Source organism: Juglans regia, chromosome 5 (genome assembly GCF_001411555.2).
Source record: "Juglans regia cultivar Chandler chromosome 5, Walnut 2.0, whole genome shotgun sequence".
Classification (NCBI taxonomy): domain Eukaryota; kingdom Viridiplantae; phylum Streptophyta; class Magnoliopsida; order Fagales; family Juglandaceae; genus Juglans; species Juglans regia.
Window position 1 is genome coordinate 5,909,052 of NC_049905.1, and position 13,306 is coordinate 5,922,357.

The window sequence follows — 13,306 nt, forward strand, 5'->3', positions numbered from 1 at the left end:
GGTACGAAATTCACAACTATGGTTTCAACACCGATAGGTTATTAAGGATGGAGATTTCAGAATGTTTATATGTTGCGTGTGCTTCCAATTTATGTTGTTAATTTTTTTTTTTTCTGTAATTTTTCTATATGTTGGGTTTTCTATAATTTTTTATGTCCTAGATTTGAATAGTGAGATGAAAATTTTTGATTTTAAATAAAAGTTTAAAATATTATTTTTTAAATTCACTTGAGTTGCGAAGAAAAGCGATGTATTTGCCCTCAAAATAATATGGAGAATAGCCATACGTGACTATGAGCCCACTTTTGCTCATATTGCTAATGCTAACTATATATATATATAAAATAGTGTTTGTCTTCATTCATGTAGATCTTGTCACTTTTATACATACTTGCTACACTTGACACTACTTATTAGCATAACACATTTTAAGTGGCTCAAAATGTCTACCATTTATTTGAACAATTATTTAAAATGTTTCTCATCAATAGTGCCCAAATGTCTTGAACATTAATTCTTGTTAAATAAATAAATAAATAAATAATATTTATAAAACTATTTAATAACTCATTTTATATAGTTGAATAGGATAATATCACTTCATAAAAAATGAGCTGTAAAAGTTGCGTGTATTGTCGTGTTGTATGTTTTATTAGTCTAAATAAATATTAAAAAAGTTGAGTTGAAGTTATTTTAATCTATTTATTAATATTAAAGCTTTGCAATTCAATTGCCTAGGCCACACATCATCTGTTTTATTTTTTCTTATTCCTGTTAAAGTAATTGAATTCTTCTAGAGATAATGTATAAATTTTTTGTTAATATAGATTTTATACGAGCATACTCATCATTGATCAAAGAGTCGGGTTACTCTGCAGCTCAGAATAATCCGTTCTATTTGACTGCAAATTATTTTTAAGTTTTTTATTTTTTATTTTTTTAATATATTTTAATATTTTAAAAAAATAAAAAAATATAATAATATACTTAAAATTATTTTCTTAATCATTAAATAAAAATAATATTTTTTTTTCTCCAGCGGTAAAGTAGAGCGGTACAAGATAAAGTTGTTTTTTCGTTGATCAAAACGGCCATATACGCAACGGTCCAATTTTATATCTTTTTTGAATTTTGTCCAACGGTTGTATTTAGTATTTATATATTTTTTGTATAAGAATAAAATAACACTTATACATACATGTCCAACGGTCAGAATGGCATCTATCCTCTGTTACTGATAGAGAGAGGGAGGAAGAGAGATGAGGAAGAAAAGGGGAAGATCGGAGAGCTCGGAAACCCCAATCTCTCGGTCGGAAGTGGAAGAAAAAGTTGGAGATGGAAACGTGGGCAAAGAAGGGAAACGGTTTTTCGCGTGCTACCTATTGGTCTCCCTCAGCCCACGTCACAAAGGCCACACCTACATCGGGTTCGTTTCCGATCCTTTGGGTTCCTTTTGTTCTTTCTCGTTTCGATTCCCAGCCCTCAAGAGTCAAATGGGTCAAATTTGTTTCTATTCGTTAAGTATCTATTTTCTTTTCTTGGGAATTTTACAGATTTACGGTGAATCCGCGGCGTCGTATAAGGCAGCACAATGGCGAAATTGTGAGTGGTGCGTGGAGGACCAAGAAAAAGAGACCCTGGGAAATGGTTTTGTGCATCTATGGTTTCCCATCAAACGTCTCCGCTCTCCAGGTTCCAATTTACATTTTTGTTTCATTTTCTTTCTTGCTTCTTAATTCTATTGAATATATTTACAAACTATGTTGGGACCGATCATTACAAGACTGAATTCCATTTCATTTGCTTTGGGGATATGCACTTTTTGATTCAACTGCAACCCCAAATATTGTTGCTTTTGTTCTTTTTTCTTTTGGCATTGAGTTTCTGTACGGATTGTAGTACTGTGCTGTTTACAGTATGCAATTTTTATGCTGCTATCAAGCATCCAACGTTGGTGCTGCAGTTTCCCTTCACATTGTTTATCACTTGAATCTGACATTAGTTATACCCTTACACAGTACTACTTTATTTCACTCGAATAGGTAGGCACTCTTGTACGTTTGATTACAAAAACACTACCTTAGAGTTTTACTTGTTTACAAAAATCCCTATGTTTTTCAGTAGATTAATTATAAAATTAGTGTTGTAAATTACTCCCTTGGTTTCAAATATTTTTCTATTTACTCCCCGGGTAAATTTATTGCAATTAAACCCACCAGACACGTGACATTCAACACCCTTATTGTAAAAATCATAAAAAAAATAAGAATAGAAATATAAAATTATTTGAAAATAAGAAATGTTTGGAGATAAAAGTCATTGTAGAGAAAGGATAGGACTTGCCCATAAAAACCATATGAAAAGCGACAGCTATTTTATACTGATGAAGCATTGCACTCAATGGAGCATGAAAATAATAGAGTTCTAGATCAAGACCGCAGCTGATTAGCAAAATCACGCCAAAATATCTACAAAGATAAGTCCCTCATCACTTTGTTGAAATACATCATGTTTACTTTATGATTTAGGGTATGTTTGGTAAATGAGATGATATGAGAAATTCTCAAAACTACTCACAATTTCATTCCCAAACATCACTCAAACACAAAACACTTTTTAATTTTTAATTTTTTTCATCTAATCATTATTACCTAATCACTTTTACAAACTTTTAAACAAAACACAAAAATCAATACAATTTTTTTGAACTTAAAACACAAATAATTAAACCATTTTCTCTCTCATTTTCCAAAATTGAATAATAATTTTAACTCAAACTATACTATTCACAGAATTCTGAGTGCTACAAAGTGTCTAAATGCCTTAAGAGTCTAAAATGGCAAGCTTTGCCTACCAACATAGGGGCCACGAGTAACATGCACGGTGGACACCACAACCCGCTTTTGAGGACCGTGTGAGATTTATGCTCCAAACATGAAATGTGAAACGTGACGAACCGCAGGCGGGCGAGCAAGTTAAATGCTCCCTACCTTGCCAAGGACTTGAGTGAACACCATGGAGAGTAGCAAGTAGTAGGATGAAGCAAAGTACTTGATAACTTGGGAGCACTTGGAGTGGTCAACTCCGGGTTGGAGTCTGAGTTCGAAGCCCAACTTGAATCGAAGGTCGGAGCCAAGTTGAGCTGGTCTGGTCCAATGGTCCACTGTTTCAGGCTGGGCCAAAAAAACCTAAAAAAGAAAAAAACTTAATAAATGACTATTACTTTCTCTTACTATATAATGTCAATTCAAACAAATAATCCCATCCCTTTACCTCTTTAAGCTCCACAAATTATTTGAGATGATTTATAGAACCAACAAACAATAATAAAAAATGAATAATAGATGATTATCATTAGTACCAACAAACAAACAAGGAAACAACATAACAATAATGTAAATTAAAAGACATCATCATCATCAATAAAATTATAAATTATATATTATATTATAATCCATCTATACTGAAAAAAGCTAAAAAGCAAATAATCAAATATAGATTAATAGAATCGCAAACATTAAAACACAACACCCCCTGCAAAGTGCAAACATCACACAAGAACACACTCACTAATGAGTATTTGTAGCTGTAGATGGATATTATAAAGTTACAAATTACAACTTCCTCTGAAACTCACTCATCCCACAACCAAGTATCATAATTAAATTAAATAATGAAAATTAACAATCCCAGCTATAGTTACATCCAAAAGTAACCAACCCCAACTCCAAGTATCCTGCATTGTTTTTTGAAAATTAAACAAATATTTAGACATTGCACTTAACATGATAATACAATTCATGATTCATCTACTTGACTCCCTCCCATAATGTCACTGGACTAAAAGTTAAAATAATAAAAATATCTAATTAGTCATTTAAAAATTAAGGCTAGTCCCTCGGCATCATCAACACTATCTAGTTCAATAAGCATCCAACACATGACCTCCGGTGTTAAATGACGACCCAGAGGCAACTGTAGTGATAAGAATGCCCAACATTTCCTAGGCTACTCAGGAAAGGACTGGAGCTTGGTGGTGGAATGATATTACACTAGGTGCCTCGACATCCTTCATAAAGTATCGTTCAATCTCAGATTTACATTATGATGCCTGGATTTGATGATACCTTTGCATCAAAACTATTGAACTTGGAGCATGTGTGTCATCTAAGGAAAATGTCGAACTTGCTAGTCTTGAGGAACTTCCTCTCGCATTTGAAGACTCCACTGTTGTCTTCAAATGCGAGAGGATTTGAAGTGTCGAACTTGCCAGGCTTCAATATTATTCGTCAATATTCTAGTGAACTGATCAGCCTTTTCATTATCGAGGACATCCCTAATCTAAAAGTCTACAATAACCAACTTATATTGGAGATCAAGAAGCGCAACCACAAACAATAATTTTCTCAACATCCCCCAATATTTGTCATACTTAGATTTCATCCTCATAGCCATACCATTTAACAACCCTAAGAGGAATCCCCAATCACACCAGTATGGATTTTTCTACCTATTCTCCCCATAAACTACTGTGATCAATCCTATTTGTCCATCCTATGGGTAGGTTTTCAACTGCAGACCCTTCCTACTCTCCCTCATACTAGACCCATTTTGTTGTAGTTTGTATTGAAATAGATATGTTTCAATAGAAGACTCAATTTGGACTGGCATCAATAGTGAAGTGGGTTTCTACAGAAGATTATATATTAATTTTTCCCATGTTACTACTGCTCGCTCATGTTGTAAACTTCAAGGTCATGGGGTTTTTTATTGCAAAAAACTTTACTCATCTAGAAATAAAACCTCGCGTCCCTAAGCCTAGGGTTGATCCCTCTCCCTCTCTATACGAAAAATTACTCTGATGTTGCCCCAAAGTCTCTAAAACTCCAGACATTCCTCAACCAAACCATATAGAGCTTGAAACCACTATAATCTTGCATGATGCTACTGTGGGGTGGAGGTTCAAGAACTAAGGTTAATACAGAAGCTTTGTCTGTATTTTACTAATGTCCTCCATGCGAAGTTTAGCAATAGAATCGAAGGTGTTTGAGATATGGGCGGAGGGGCATGAAGTGCTTATCACGGAGAGGGGTTGGAAAGGATCACAAACCTTGAGGTTGGGTTGGGACACAGCAAGCTGGGTCTCAAGGTCATTGGAGGAATGTTCTAAACTTAGAAGTAAGGTATACTACTCTGCTTATAGGGACAGTAACAGGGGATATATTGTGCAAAAGGGATCCAACCCCCGTGGTAGTTTTCTGGCCCTAGTGGAGTACAGTGGTGGTGGGCGCCGGAGCTTCATCTTTATCCCTGGGGAAAGGGACGGAATGGGGTGGAGGAAGCTTGCAGTGGTCGTGAGGGAGGTGGGCAGCAAAGGTGCTCAGGGGAGAGGTCCACCATCTTCGTTGACAGAGGCTCGGTCATACAAGGAGGTTGTGCAGACACCTCGAGTAGTGAGCAATCTTGTTTCGGTAGAGCTGAATAGAGTAGGTGAAGTGACTGGTTTGGTAGAGGCACAGAGACGAGAGGGTGATGGCAGAGGTGTGTCTGGGCAGAATGACTTGAGTATGTTGAGTGATTTGCGGGATATGCAGATTGCCTTGGAAGAGATGGCCGTTAAAGTCAAAGGTTTGATACGGTGCGTTTTGGGTAAAGAAATTATGGGGTCGAACTCGGGTCTGGGGAGTGGGCCGGAGTCTGATCTCGTGAAACAAGGGACTGAGGCCTTGGGTGTAGGACAGGAAAGGAGGCCGAAAGGGAAGGGCCAGTCCACACAGGGTATCCGACCCGAATCCAACCAACCGAAAGGTTTGACGTGGAGGAAGAAGTCGCAGGTCGGGGTGGACTCAGAGACGGGTGGGCCAGTGCCACCGTGGCCGGCGAAGCCTCAGACGGCGACGTCGAAGGTCATCGAAGAAGGTCATCGAAGCTTTGACGGAAGAACAGCCGCAGGTAGCAGGGTCCGTGAAGCATGGAGAGGTGAACCCAGGTAGTTCTGTGGCAAGATCAGAAACAAATGCCTTGGATTCTGTACAGACTTGGTCGACGGCAGTAGACACGGAGATTCCGACGTCAATCACGAGGAGTAGAGGTGATTCTGATAGGAACAAAGGCAAAACAGTTTCGGTTCAGTCCCGAGACACTGTTACGGAGCCGATATTAGTTCAGACTCTTCCAGCAATGTCACAGAAAGAGTCGATAGGCTCACTGGAAGCCTCAGATGGGCTTATGTTGGGGAGTTATAGTGATTGCATAGGAAAGATGATTTCGGCTCAGACCCAAGATAGTGTTGTGGAGCCGCAGCTGATTCCACCACTGGCACAGATAGAGTTGGAAGCTTCGGGTGAGCTGATGTTGATCAACCATGTTATGGATAGGGAGGCAGGGGAAATTATTGAGGCTGATGAGGGACATAACGAGGTTCTGACATCTATGGTGGAGGGGGGAAATTGTTTGGTTTCGGAACCAGAGCTCGTAGTAGCTGTTTATGAGGAGGAGATGGATAGTTCGTCTCCGTTACAGATGACTCCTCTTCAGATGGTGTCTGAGGAATCCTCAGATTGGGTTTTTAAACAAGTGGAGAAAATCCAAAGCTGTGTGGGTCTCTTTTATGATGGCTATGAAGAACAATTGAGGGCCCTTCTAGTTGCTATTGAAGCTGGTCGATCCACGGTTGAGCAGTCATCTGTGAAAAAGAAGCGGGAGTTGAGAAGATTGCATTGTTCTATTAATTATGACAATAAGGAGGGTACTTCTGGGAGGAGCAGATCTAAGGGGAGGGAAGTTATTTTTGTTAATGAAGCCTAAAATTATGTCTTGGAATGTAAGGGGGATCAATAATGTCAATAAACGCCTTCGCATTAGGTCCATTATTCATAGTTGGAAGATTGATATTGTATGCCTCCAAGAAACAAAATTGGAAAGTGTTGATAGGAATGTTATTAGTAGCTTGTGGAGAGGCTCGTTTGTAGGCTGGACTTATTTAGCCTCTTCGGGAGCCTCTGGTGGTGTACTTGTCATGTGGGATAGTAGAGTTGTCGAGATGGTAGAAGAGTGCATTGGAAATTACTTGGTGGCATGTGTATTAAGGAACGTGGAAGATGGGTGGTTGTGGGCATTAGCAAGTGTCTACGGTCCCAATAGGAATCGGGATAGGAATTTGCTATGGGATGAAGTTTCTGGGTTGTACTACATGTGGGACCTTCCTTGGTGTCTATGTGGGGATTTCAATATAATCCGATTCCCAAGTGAGCGGATGGGTCTCTCTTCAATAACTACAGCTATGGAGGTTTTCTCACAGCTGATTTTTGACTTGGAATTGCTGGATTTGCCGTTGGTGGGGGGTGAGTATACGTGGTCCAATTCTAGAGGCAGTTCTAGATTGGACAGATTTCTTGTATCATCGTCGTGGGAAGCTCATTATCCGAAGTTATGCCAAAAACGTTTTCCAAGGATAGGTTCGGACCACTTCCCCATTATTCTTGAGTGTGGGGGCATACACGAGGGCAAACGGTACTTTAAGTTCGAGAATATGTGGCTAGAAGTAGAGGGCTTCATTGATAAGGTAAAAAGTTGGTGGCTGTCATATCAGTTTGTGGGGACTCCTAGTTTTGTTTTGGCTAGTAAACTCAAAGCCTTAAAAACTAATTTGAAGGTTTGGAATAAGGAGGTTTTTGGGAATGTTGAGCAGCAGAAAAAAGCCCTTTGGGAAGAGCTTCAATCCTTGGAAGCTGATGGGGATAGCGAGGAGAGCTCATCTAGGATGAACGAAGTCAAAATAGAACTTGAGAGGGTTCTTTTAAGGGAAGAAATATCATGGAGGCAAAAGTCGAGAGTTCTTTGGCTTAAAGAGGGGGATAAGTGTACTAGCTTCTTCCACAAAATGGCTAATTCCCATAGACGTAACAATGCCATTGAGATGTTAAGAACTGAAAATAATCTACTTTCCGTTCCCGCTGAGATCCAAGAGCATGCTGTGCAGTATTTTAGTTCCCTCCTCAGTGAGACGGAAGATTGGAGACCTAAGATAGATGGATTGAGCTTTGCAACAGTGGATGATTCTTCATCAAGTTGGCTGGAAAGGCCGTTTGAAGAGCTTGAGGTGCATCGGGTGGTGTGTGGAATGAGGAGAGACAAAGCTCCCGGGCCGGATGGCTTCTCTATGGCTTTTTTTCAGGATTGTTGGGAGATAGTGCGGGGGGATGTGATGAAGGTTTTTCATGAATTTTATGAGCTCCAAAAGTTTGAGAAGAGCTTGAATGCCACTTTTATAGCCTTGATTCCTAAGAGAGCGGGTGCTTTGGAGTTGAAGGAGTTCCGCCCAATTAGCTTGGTAAGTTGTGTCTATAAGATTATCTCAAAGGTGTTAGCAAATAGAATGAGCAAAGTGATGGGGAAGATAATTTCTAAATCCCAAAATGCATTTGTTAAAGGAAGACAAATCATAGATTCGGTGCTGATTGCAAATGAATGTGTTGATAGTCGCATGCGGGAAGGGGCTCCGGGAGTTCTTTGTAAGTTGGATATGGAAAAAGCATACGATCATGTAAACTGGAATTTTCTGTTGTATATGCTTAGAAGATGCGGTTTTGGAGAAAAGTGGTGTGGCTGGATAAGTCATTGCATTTCAACTATACGCTTTTCTGTATTGGTTAATGGGCAGCCTTGTGGGTATTTTCCAAGCTCTAGAGGCTTGAGGCAAGGGGATCCCTTATCCCCCTTCCTATTTGATATTGTTATGGAAGCCTTAAGTCGCATGGTGGAAGCAGTGGTGGGTGCAGGTTTTATCTCGGGTTTTTCAGTGGGAACTAACTCTAGTGGCATCTCTACAATATCACACTTGCTCTTTGCGGATGATACCCTCATCTTTTGTGAGGCCATTGGGGAACAGATTCAAATTTTGAGGGCTGTCCTGCTATGTTTTCAAGCCATCTCGGGATTAAAAGTGAACTTAAGTAAATCGGAGTTGGTACCGGTGGGAGATGTCCATAATATTCATCACTTGGCTGAATTCCTGGGGTGTAAAGTTGCATTTCTACCCATAAAATATTTGGGACTACCTCTAGGTGCTTCTTTTAAGGCCAAACACGTGTGGGATGGGGTGATCGAGAAGATAGCAAGGAAGTTGGCAGCTTGGAAAAGGACTTACTTATCAAAAGGGGGTAGGATTACTCTTATAAAGAGTACTCTCTCTAATATCCCTACCTACTTTCTTTCTCTATTCCCCTTACCTGTTGGTGTCGCCAACCGTATCGAAAAATTGTATAGAGATTTTTTATGGGGAGGCCTGGGAGAGGAGACTAAAATTCCTTTAGTGAGTTGGAAAAAAATTTGCCGCCCACTTGCTAACGGAGGGCTGGGTATTCATAGGTTATGTAGCTTTAATAAGGCGTTGTTGGGGAAGTGGTTATGGAGATACCATGGGGAAGAGGAAGCTTTGTGGAAAGGGGTGATCGATTGCAAGTATGGTAGTGATTGGGGAGGATGGTGTTCCAAGGAGAGCAGGGCGTCATATGGAGTGAGCCTATGGAAGTTTATTAGGAAAGGTTGGGGTCGTTTCTGGAAACAAGTTAACTTCTCGGTTGGTGATGGTTCAAAAATCAGGTTCTGGTCTGATGTTTGGTGTGGGGACATTGAATTGTCTCGAGCATTTCCGGTTGTATTCAGATTGGCGACTAATAAGCAAGCTGCAGTTTCCGAGGTGATGGGTTTTTCCAATGGAGAGGTGCTTTGGGATGTAGGCTTATCCAGATCTGCCCAGGATTGGGAAGTAGAGGAGGTTACTGACTTCTTTAGACAGTTGTACTCAATGGAGATAAGAAGACAGGGTAGGGACCAACTATGTTGGAGACAAACAGCCTCTAAAAAATTTACAGTGCGGTCATTTTATAAGGTGATACTAAATCAGCACCATACTGGTTTTCCTTGGAGGAGGATTTGGAAGGTCCATGTTCCATCAAAGGTGGTTTTTTTTGTATGGACATCAGCAATAGGGAATATTCAGACTATAGATAATCTGAGGAAGCGCGGAATGATTGTTTTGGATTGGTGCTTTATGTGCAAGAAAGAAGCGGAATCAGTGAACCATTTATTACTCCATTGTGAAATGGCTAAAGTGCTGTGGGATGGTGTGTTTGGAAGGGTTGGGCTGTGTTGGGTTATGCCAGAAGCAGTGGCTGATTGTCTAGCAAGCTGGACCAACTTTCAACTTCATACTTGCTCTCAAGTGGCAGCTGCATGGAAATTGATGCCTTTGTGTATTATGTGGTGCATTTGGTTAGAGAGAAATGAGAGGTGTTTTAATGACCGGGAACGCAATAGGGATGCATTTTGGAAGTTTTTTATGAGTACTTTACTTAGCTGGTTCTCTGCTATTGTACTCAAGGGTGGGGCTGTAAACGTGTTCCTGTCTTCGTTATTTTAAAGATTTAGCATGTAATTAGGTGTTTCTTTTGTATACTTCCTGTGTACTCGGGCTTCGCCTATTACATTGTGCCTAATATAATTCTAACTTATCAAAAAAAAAACATACGGTTCTCATCTCATCTCAGTATTCAAACACCATAAACACATACTTTTTCAATTTCAAAATTTTAATTTTTTCATCTAATCATTACAACTTTCACGAACTACCAAACAAAATATAAAAAATAATTCAACTTTTTCAAATTCCAAAACAAGAATAATATTATAATAATATTTTAACTTTATAATATTTTATTCAATTTTTTCTCTTTCATTTTCCAAAACCCTATAAATATCTTAATTCAAACCCTTTCACTATATTATTCACAAATTTATGCACCTATTCTTAAGTCCCAAAGCTGAGATGAAGTCCCTCTAGGTAACTTCTTTGCTATTCTATCTAACAAGTTACACCTTGATTGCTCTCTTGAACCATTTATGGAGGAAACAGATAAAGAGGGGGTCAAATGATTCGGACATGATTGAAGATTCCATAAAGAAGAAAGGAAAAAGAGTGACCTGGGGGTTCACGGAAGTAATTCCCAAATCCAAAACTCAAATACTTTCCTGAATTAAAAAGTACACTTGGGCCTCGTTTGCATTCAAAACCTACATCAACTCATCTAAACTTTGGGACTTAAGAATAGGTGCATAAAATATAATAAATAATTCAACTTTTATTTTACTATTCACAAACCATCTCTACCCATCTCAACTCATCTCTGAATCCAAACCTCTCCTATTCGTTTGAAACATTTGGTGAAAGTTTACTAGTTATCTTTGATTGCCTTAATAGAATCAATGTTTCCTTTTAATATAGCGAGCTGGGTTTTTCCCATTTCTTCTCAATTGAAAGAGCATGGTGGTAAAACTTGTTTATTCTGGCCTGCCTTGTTTTTATCTCTATGTTTTTTTCCTTTCTCATACATCTATAGTTTCTTATGCTTTTGACTTTTATATCTGTTCATATAGACTTCATGTAAATAGTTGTTTCTGAGGTTATACTGAATATTATATACTCTCAGTTTTCCCAAAAAAGACCTTCCAAACTTTACAAGCAAAAGTTTGAGGAGCCAAACATAAGAGTTAAAAGAGTCCAATTTGTACCACCATGCCACACGAAGAGAATAGGAGAGAAAAGGTGCTTATGGTCTTTGTTGGAATAGTATTGGGGTTTGGGATTTGTATGCTTTCTCAGTATCACTATTTTTTGTTAGTCAATTTCTTCTTGATCATCTTCATTAGTGGATGGAACTTTTTTTAGTGCCTTATTCTCTGTTTTTTTCTCTTTTTTCCTTTGTGATGATAAAAAAATCTCTCATCTGTTTGTAATTTTGAGATTTTCCCTCATTGTTTTTGAGTTCTATCCACAAAGCCATATATAAAACAAGGAATTCCAGTATTAACACGTTGTTCTTTTAGTTTGAATGGGCCTGGCAACACCCAAATGAATCACTGGCTGTGAGGAAGGCAGCTGCGAGCTTTAAATCCTTATCTGGAATAGCTAATAAGATCAAACTGGCATACACAATGCTCACCCTCCCAGCCTGGCAAAGGTATCATCTTACGTTTCATTCAAGTTTATACACATGGATTATTATACTGCTACTAAGTTTTGCTGGTTAAAACTGATATTTTCCCTTTAATTCATGCATGATCAGCTTGAACATCACTGTAAATTATTTTTCAACGAAGTACACAAATCATTATGCTGGTTGCCCAAGCTTGCCTGAGCATATGAAGGTCCAAGTTCGCCCAATGGATGAGCTTCCTTGCTATTCAGAATTAATAGATGTGAGTTTAAGTGAAAACGAAGACGAATGGAATGATAAAGAAGAGTGTGAGGGAGGTACTAGTAGTACTGCCAGCGGATTTGTACAAGAAACAATACCGAATTCCATGGTTCGAAATTCGTCAGATAATGAAATTAACATCATCGACAAGACGGCTGAGTTCCTTTATGGAAGGGGAAATGAACTTGAAGAAGATTGTGCACAGCCATCTAGTTTCATCAAATCAGCGATGACAACATCATCGTCAATCGCCACTAGCTCATTTAGTTTAGAAGAAGTTGCTGAAGAAAGAGAGATGGATATAGCTGCTAGTGTTGAGTTGCAACTACCGGTAGTAACGGCTGGTTACACCGCTCAACCACCAAGCAGCAGCTATGCTGCGCCTCAATATGTTGAGATCATAGATATCTCAACCCCATCGCCTGACTGCAGAACTAGTTTATGCGGCAAAAAGAGAAGAATTTCTACTATTTGTCCTCAGATTATCGACCTTACCAAATCTCCAGCTTTTGTCCAACTATAAAAATGTTGGACATATATATATATCTCCAAAGCAAATATGAATAGGTCATGTTCAGTTTGTTCAATTCTAAGTTTGAATAAAATAATCCATTGTAATAATTAATATTCAAGGAAAATTTGAGTTTTACCATATTCGACTGATCATGTTCCAATGTAGGCAGGCACATTATAAGATCCATGAGCCTATTTTTATAAAAAAATATTTGTTATCTTTACGTCAATGATTGGTAGACATTTGATTGAGAATTGATATTAGAATCCGAGTTCCAATATTATTTAGGACCTTTCCATTAGGATGATCACTTTATATGGCTCCTTAGACATGGCTACATAAATAATTCGTTCATGAACCGTTTGGGACCCTAATAAATTAGCCCTCTTGGACCTTCAAAGTTTATAAAAACAATTAAATCTGATAGAAAAACATGAAAATAGGAGATACAAGAATTATTCAGCATATTTAGCTAGAGAATGACTTTATATTAATTTTGACTAGTTCGTAATTTTAAAATAAACAAGACAATGTG

The 13,306-nt window shown here is 38.5% G+C and overlaps 1 protein-coding gene across 1 annotated transcript; it reads left to right on the forward strand.

The window, feature by feature from the left end:
* The first annotated feature begins 1,203 nt into the window (after positions 1 to 1,203).
* Positions 1,204 to 12,909, forward strand: LOC109002431. Its single transcript, XM_018980183.2, has 4 exons — positions 1,204 to 1,426; positions 1,554 to 1,692; positions 11,887 to 12,020; positions 12,126 to 12,909. Exons 1-4 carry the CDS (start codon positions 1,260 to 1,262, stop codon positions 12,778 to 12,780), a joined length of 1,095 nt encoding a protein of 364 aa, XP_018835728.1. The 5' UTR covers positions 1,204 to 1,259; the 3' UTR covers positions 12,781 to 12,909.
* Positions 12,910 to 13,306: the final 397 nt, after the last annotated feature.

What these genes read in the sequence shown, in the direction of transcription:
- LOC109002431 (XM_018980183.2), top strand. Translation starts at nt 1,260, where the DNA reads ATGAGGAAGAAAAGGGGAAGATCGGAGAGCTCGGAAACCCCAATCTCT. An exon ending in CAAACGTCTCCGCTCTCCAG is followed by an intron (nt 1,693 to 11,886) that starts GTTCCAATTTAC and finishes TTGTTCTTTTAG; the next exon opens with TTTGAATGGGCCTGGCAACA. An exon ending in ACCCTCCCAGCCTGGCAAAG is followed by an intron (nt 12,021 to 12,125) that starts GTATCATCTTAC and finishes ATGCATGATCAG; the next exon opens with CTTGAACATCACTGTAAATT.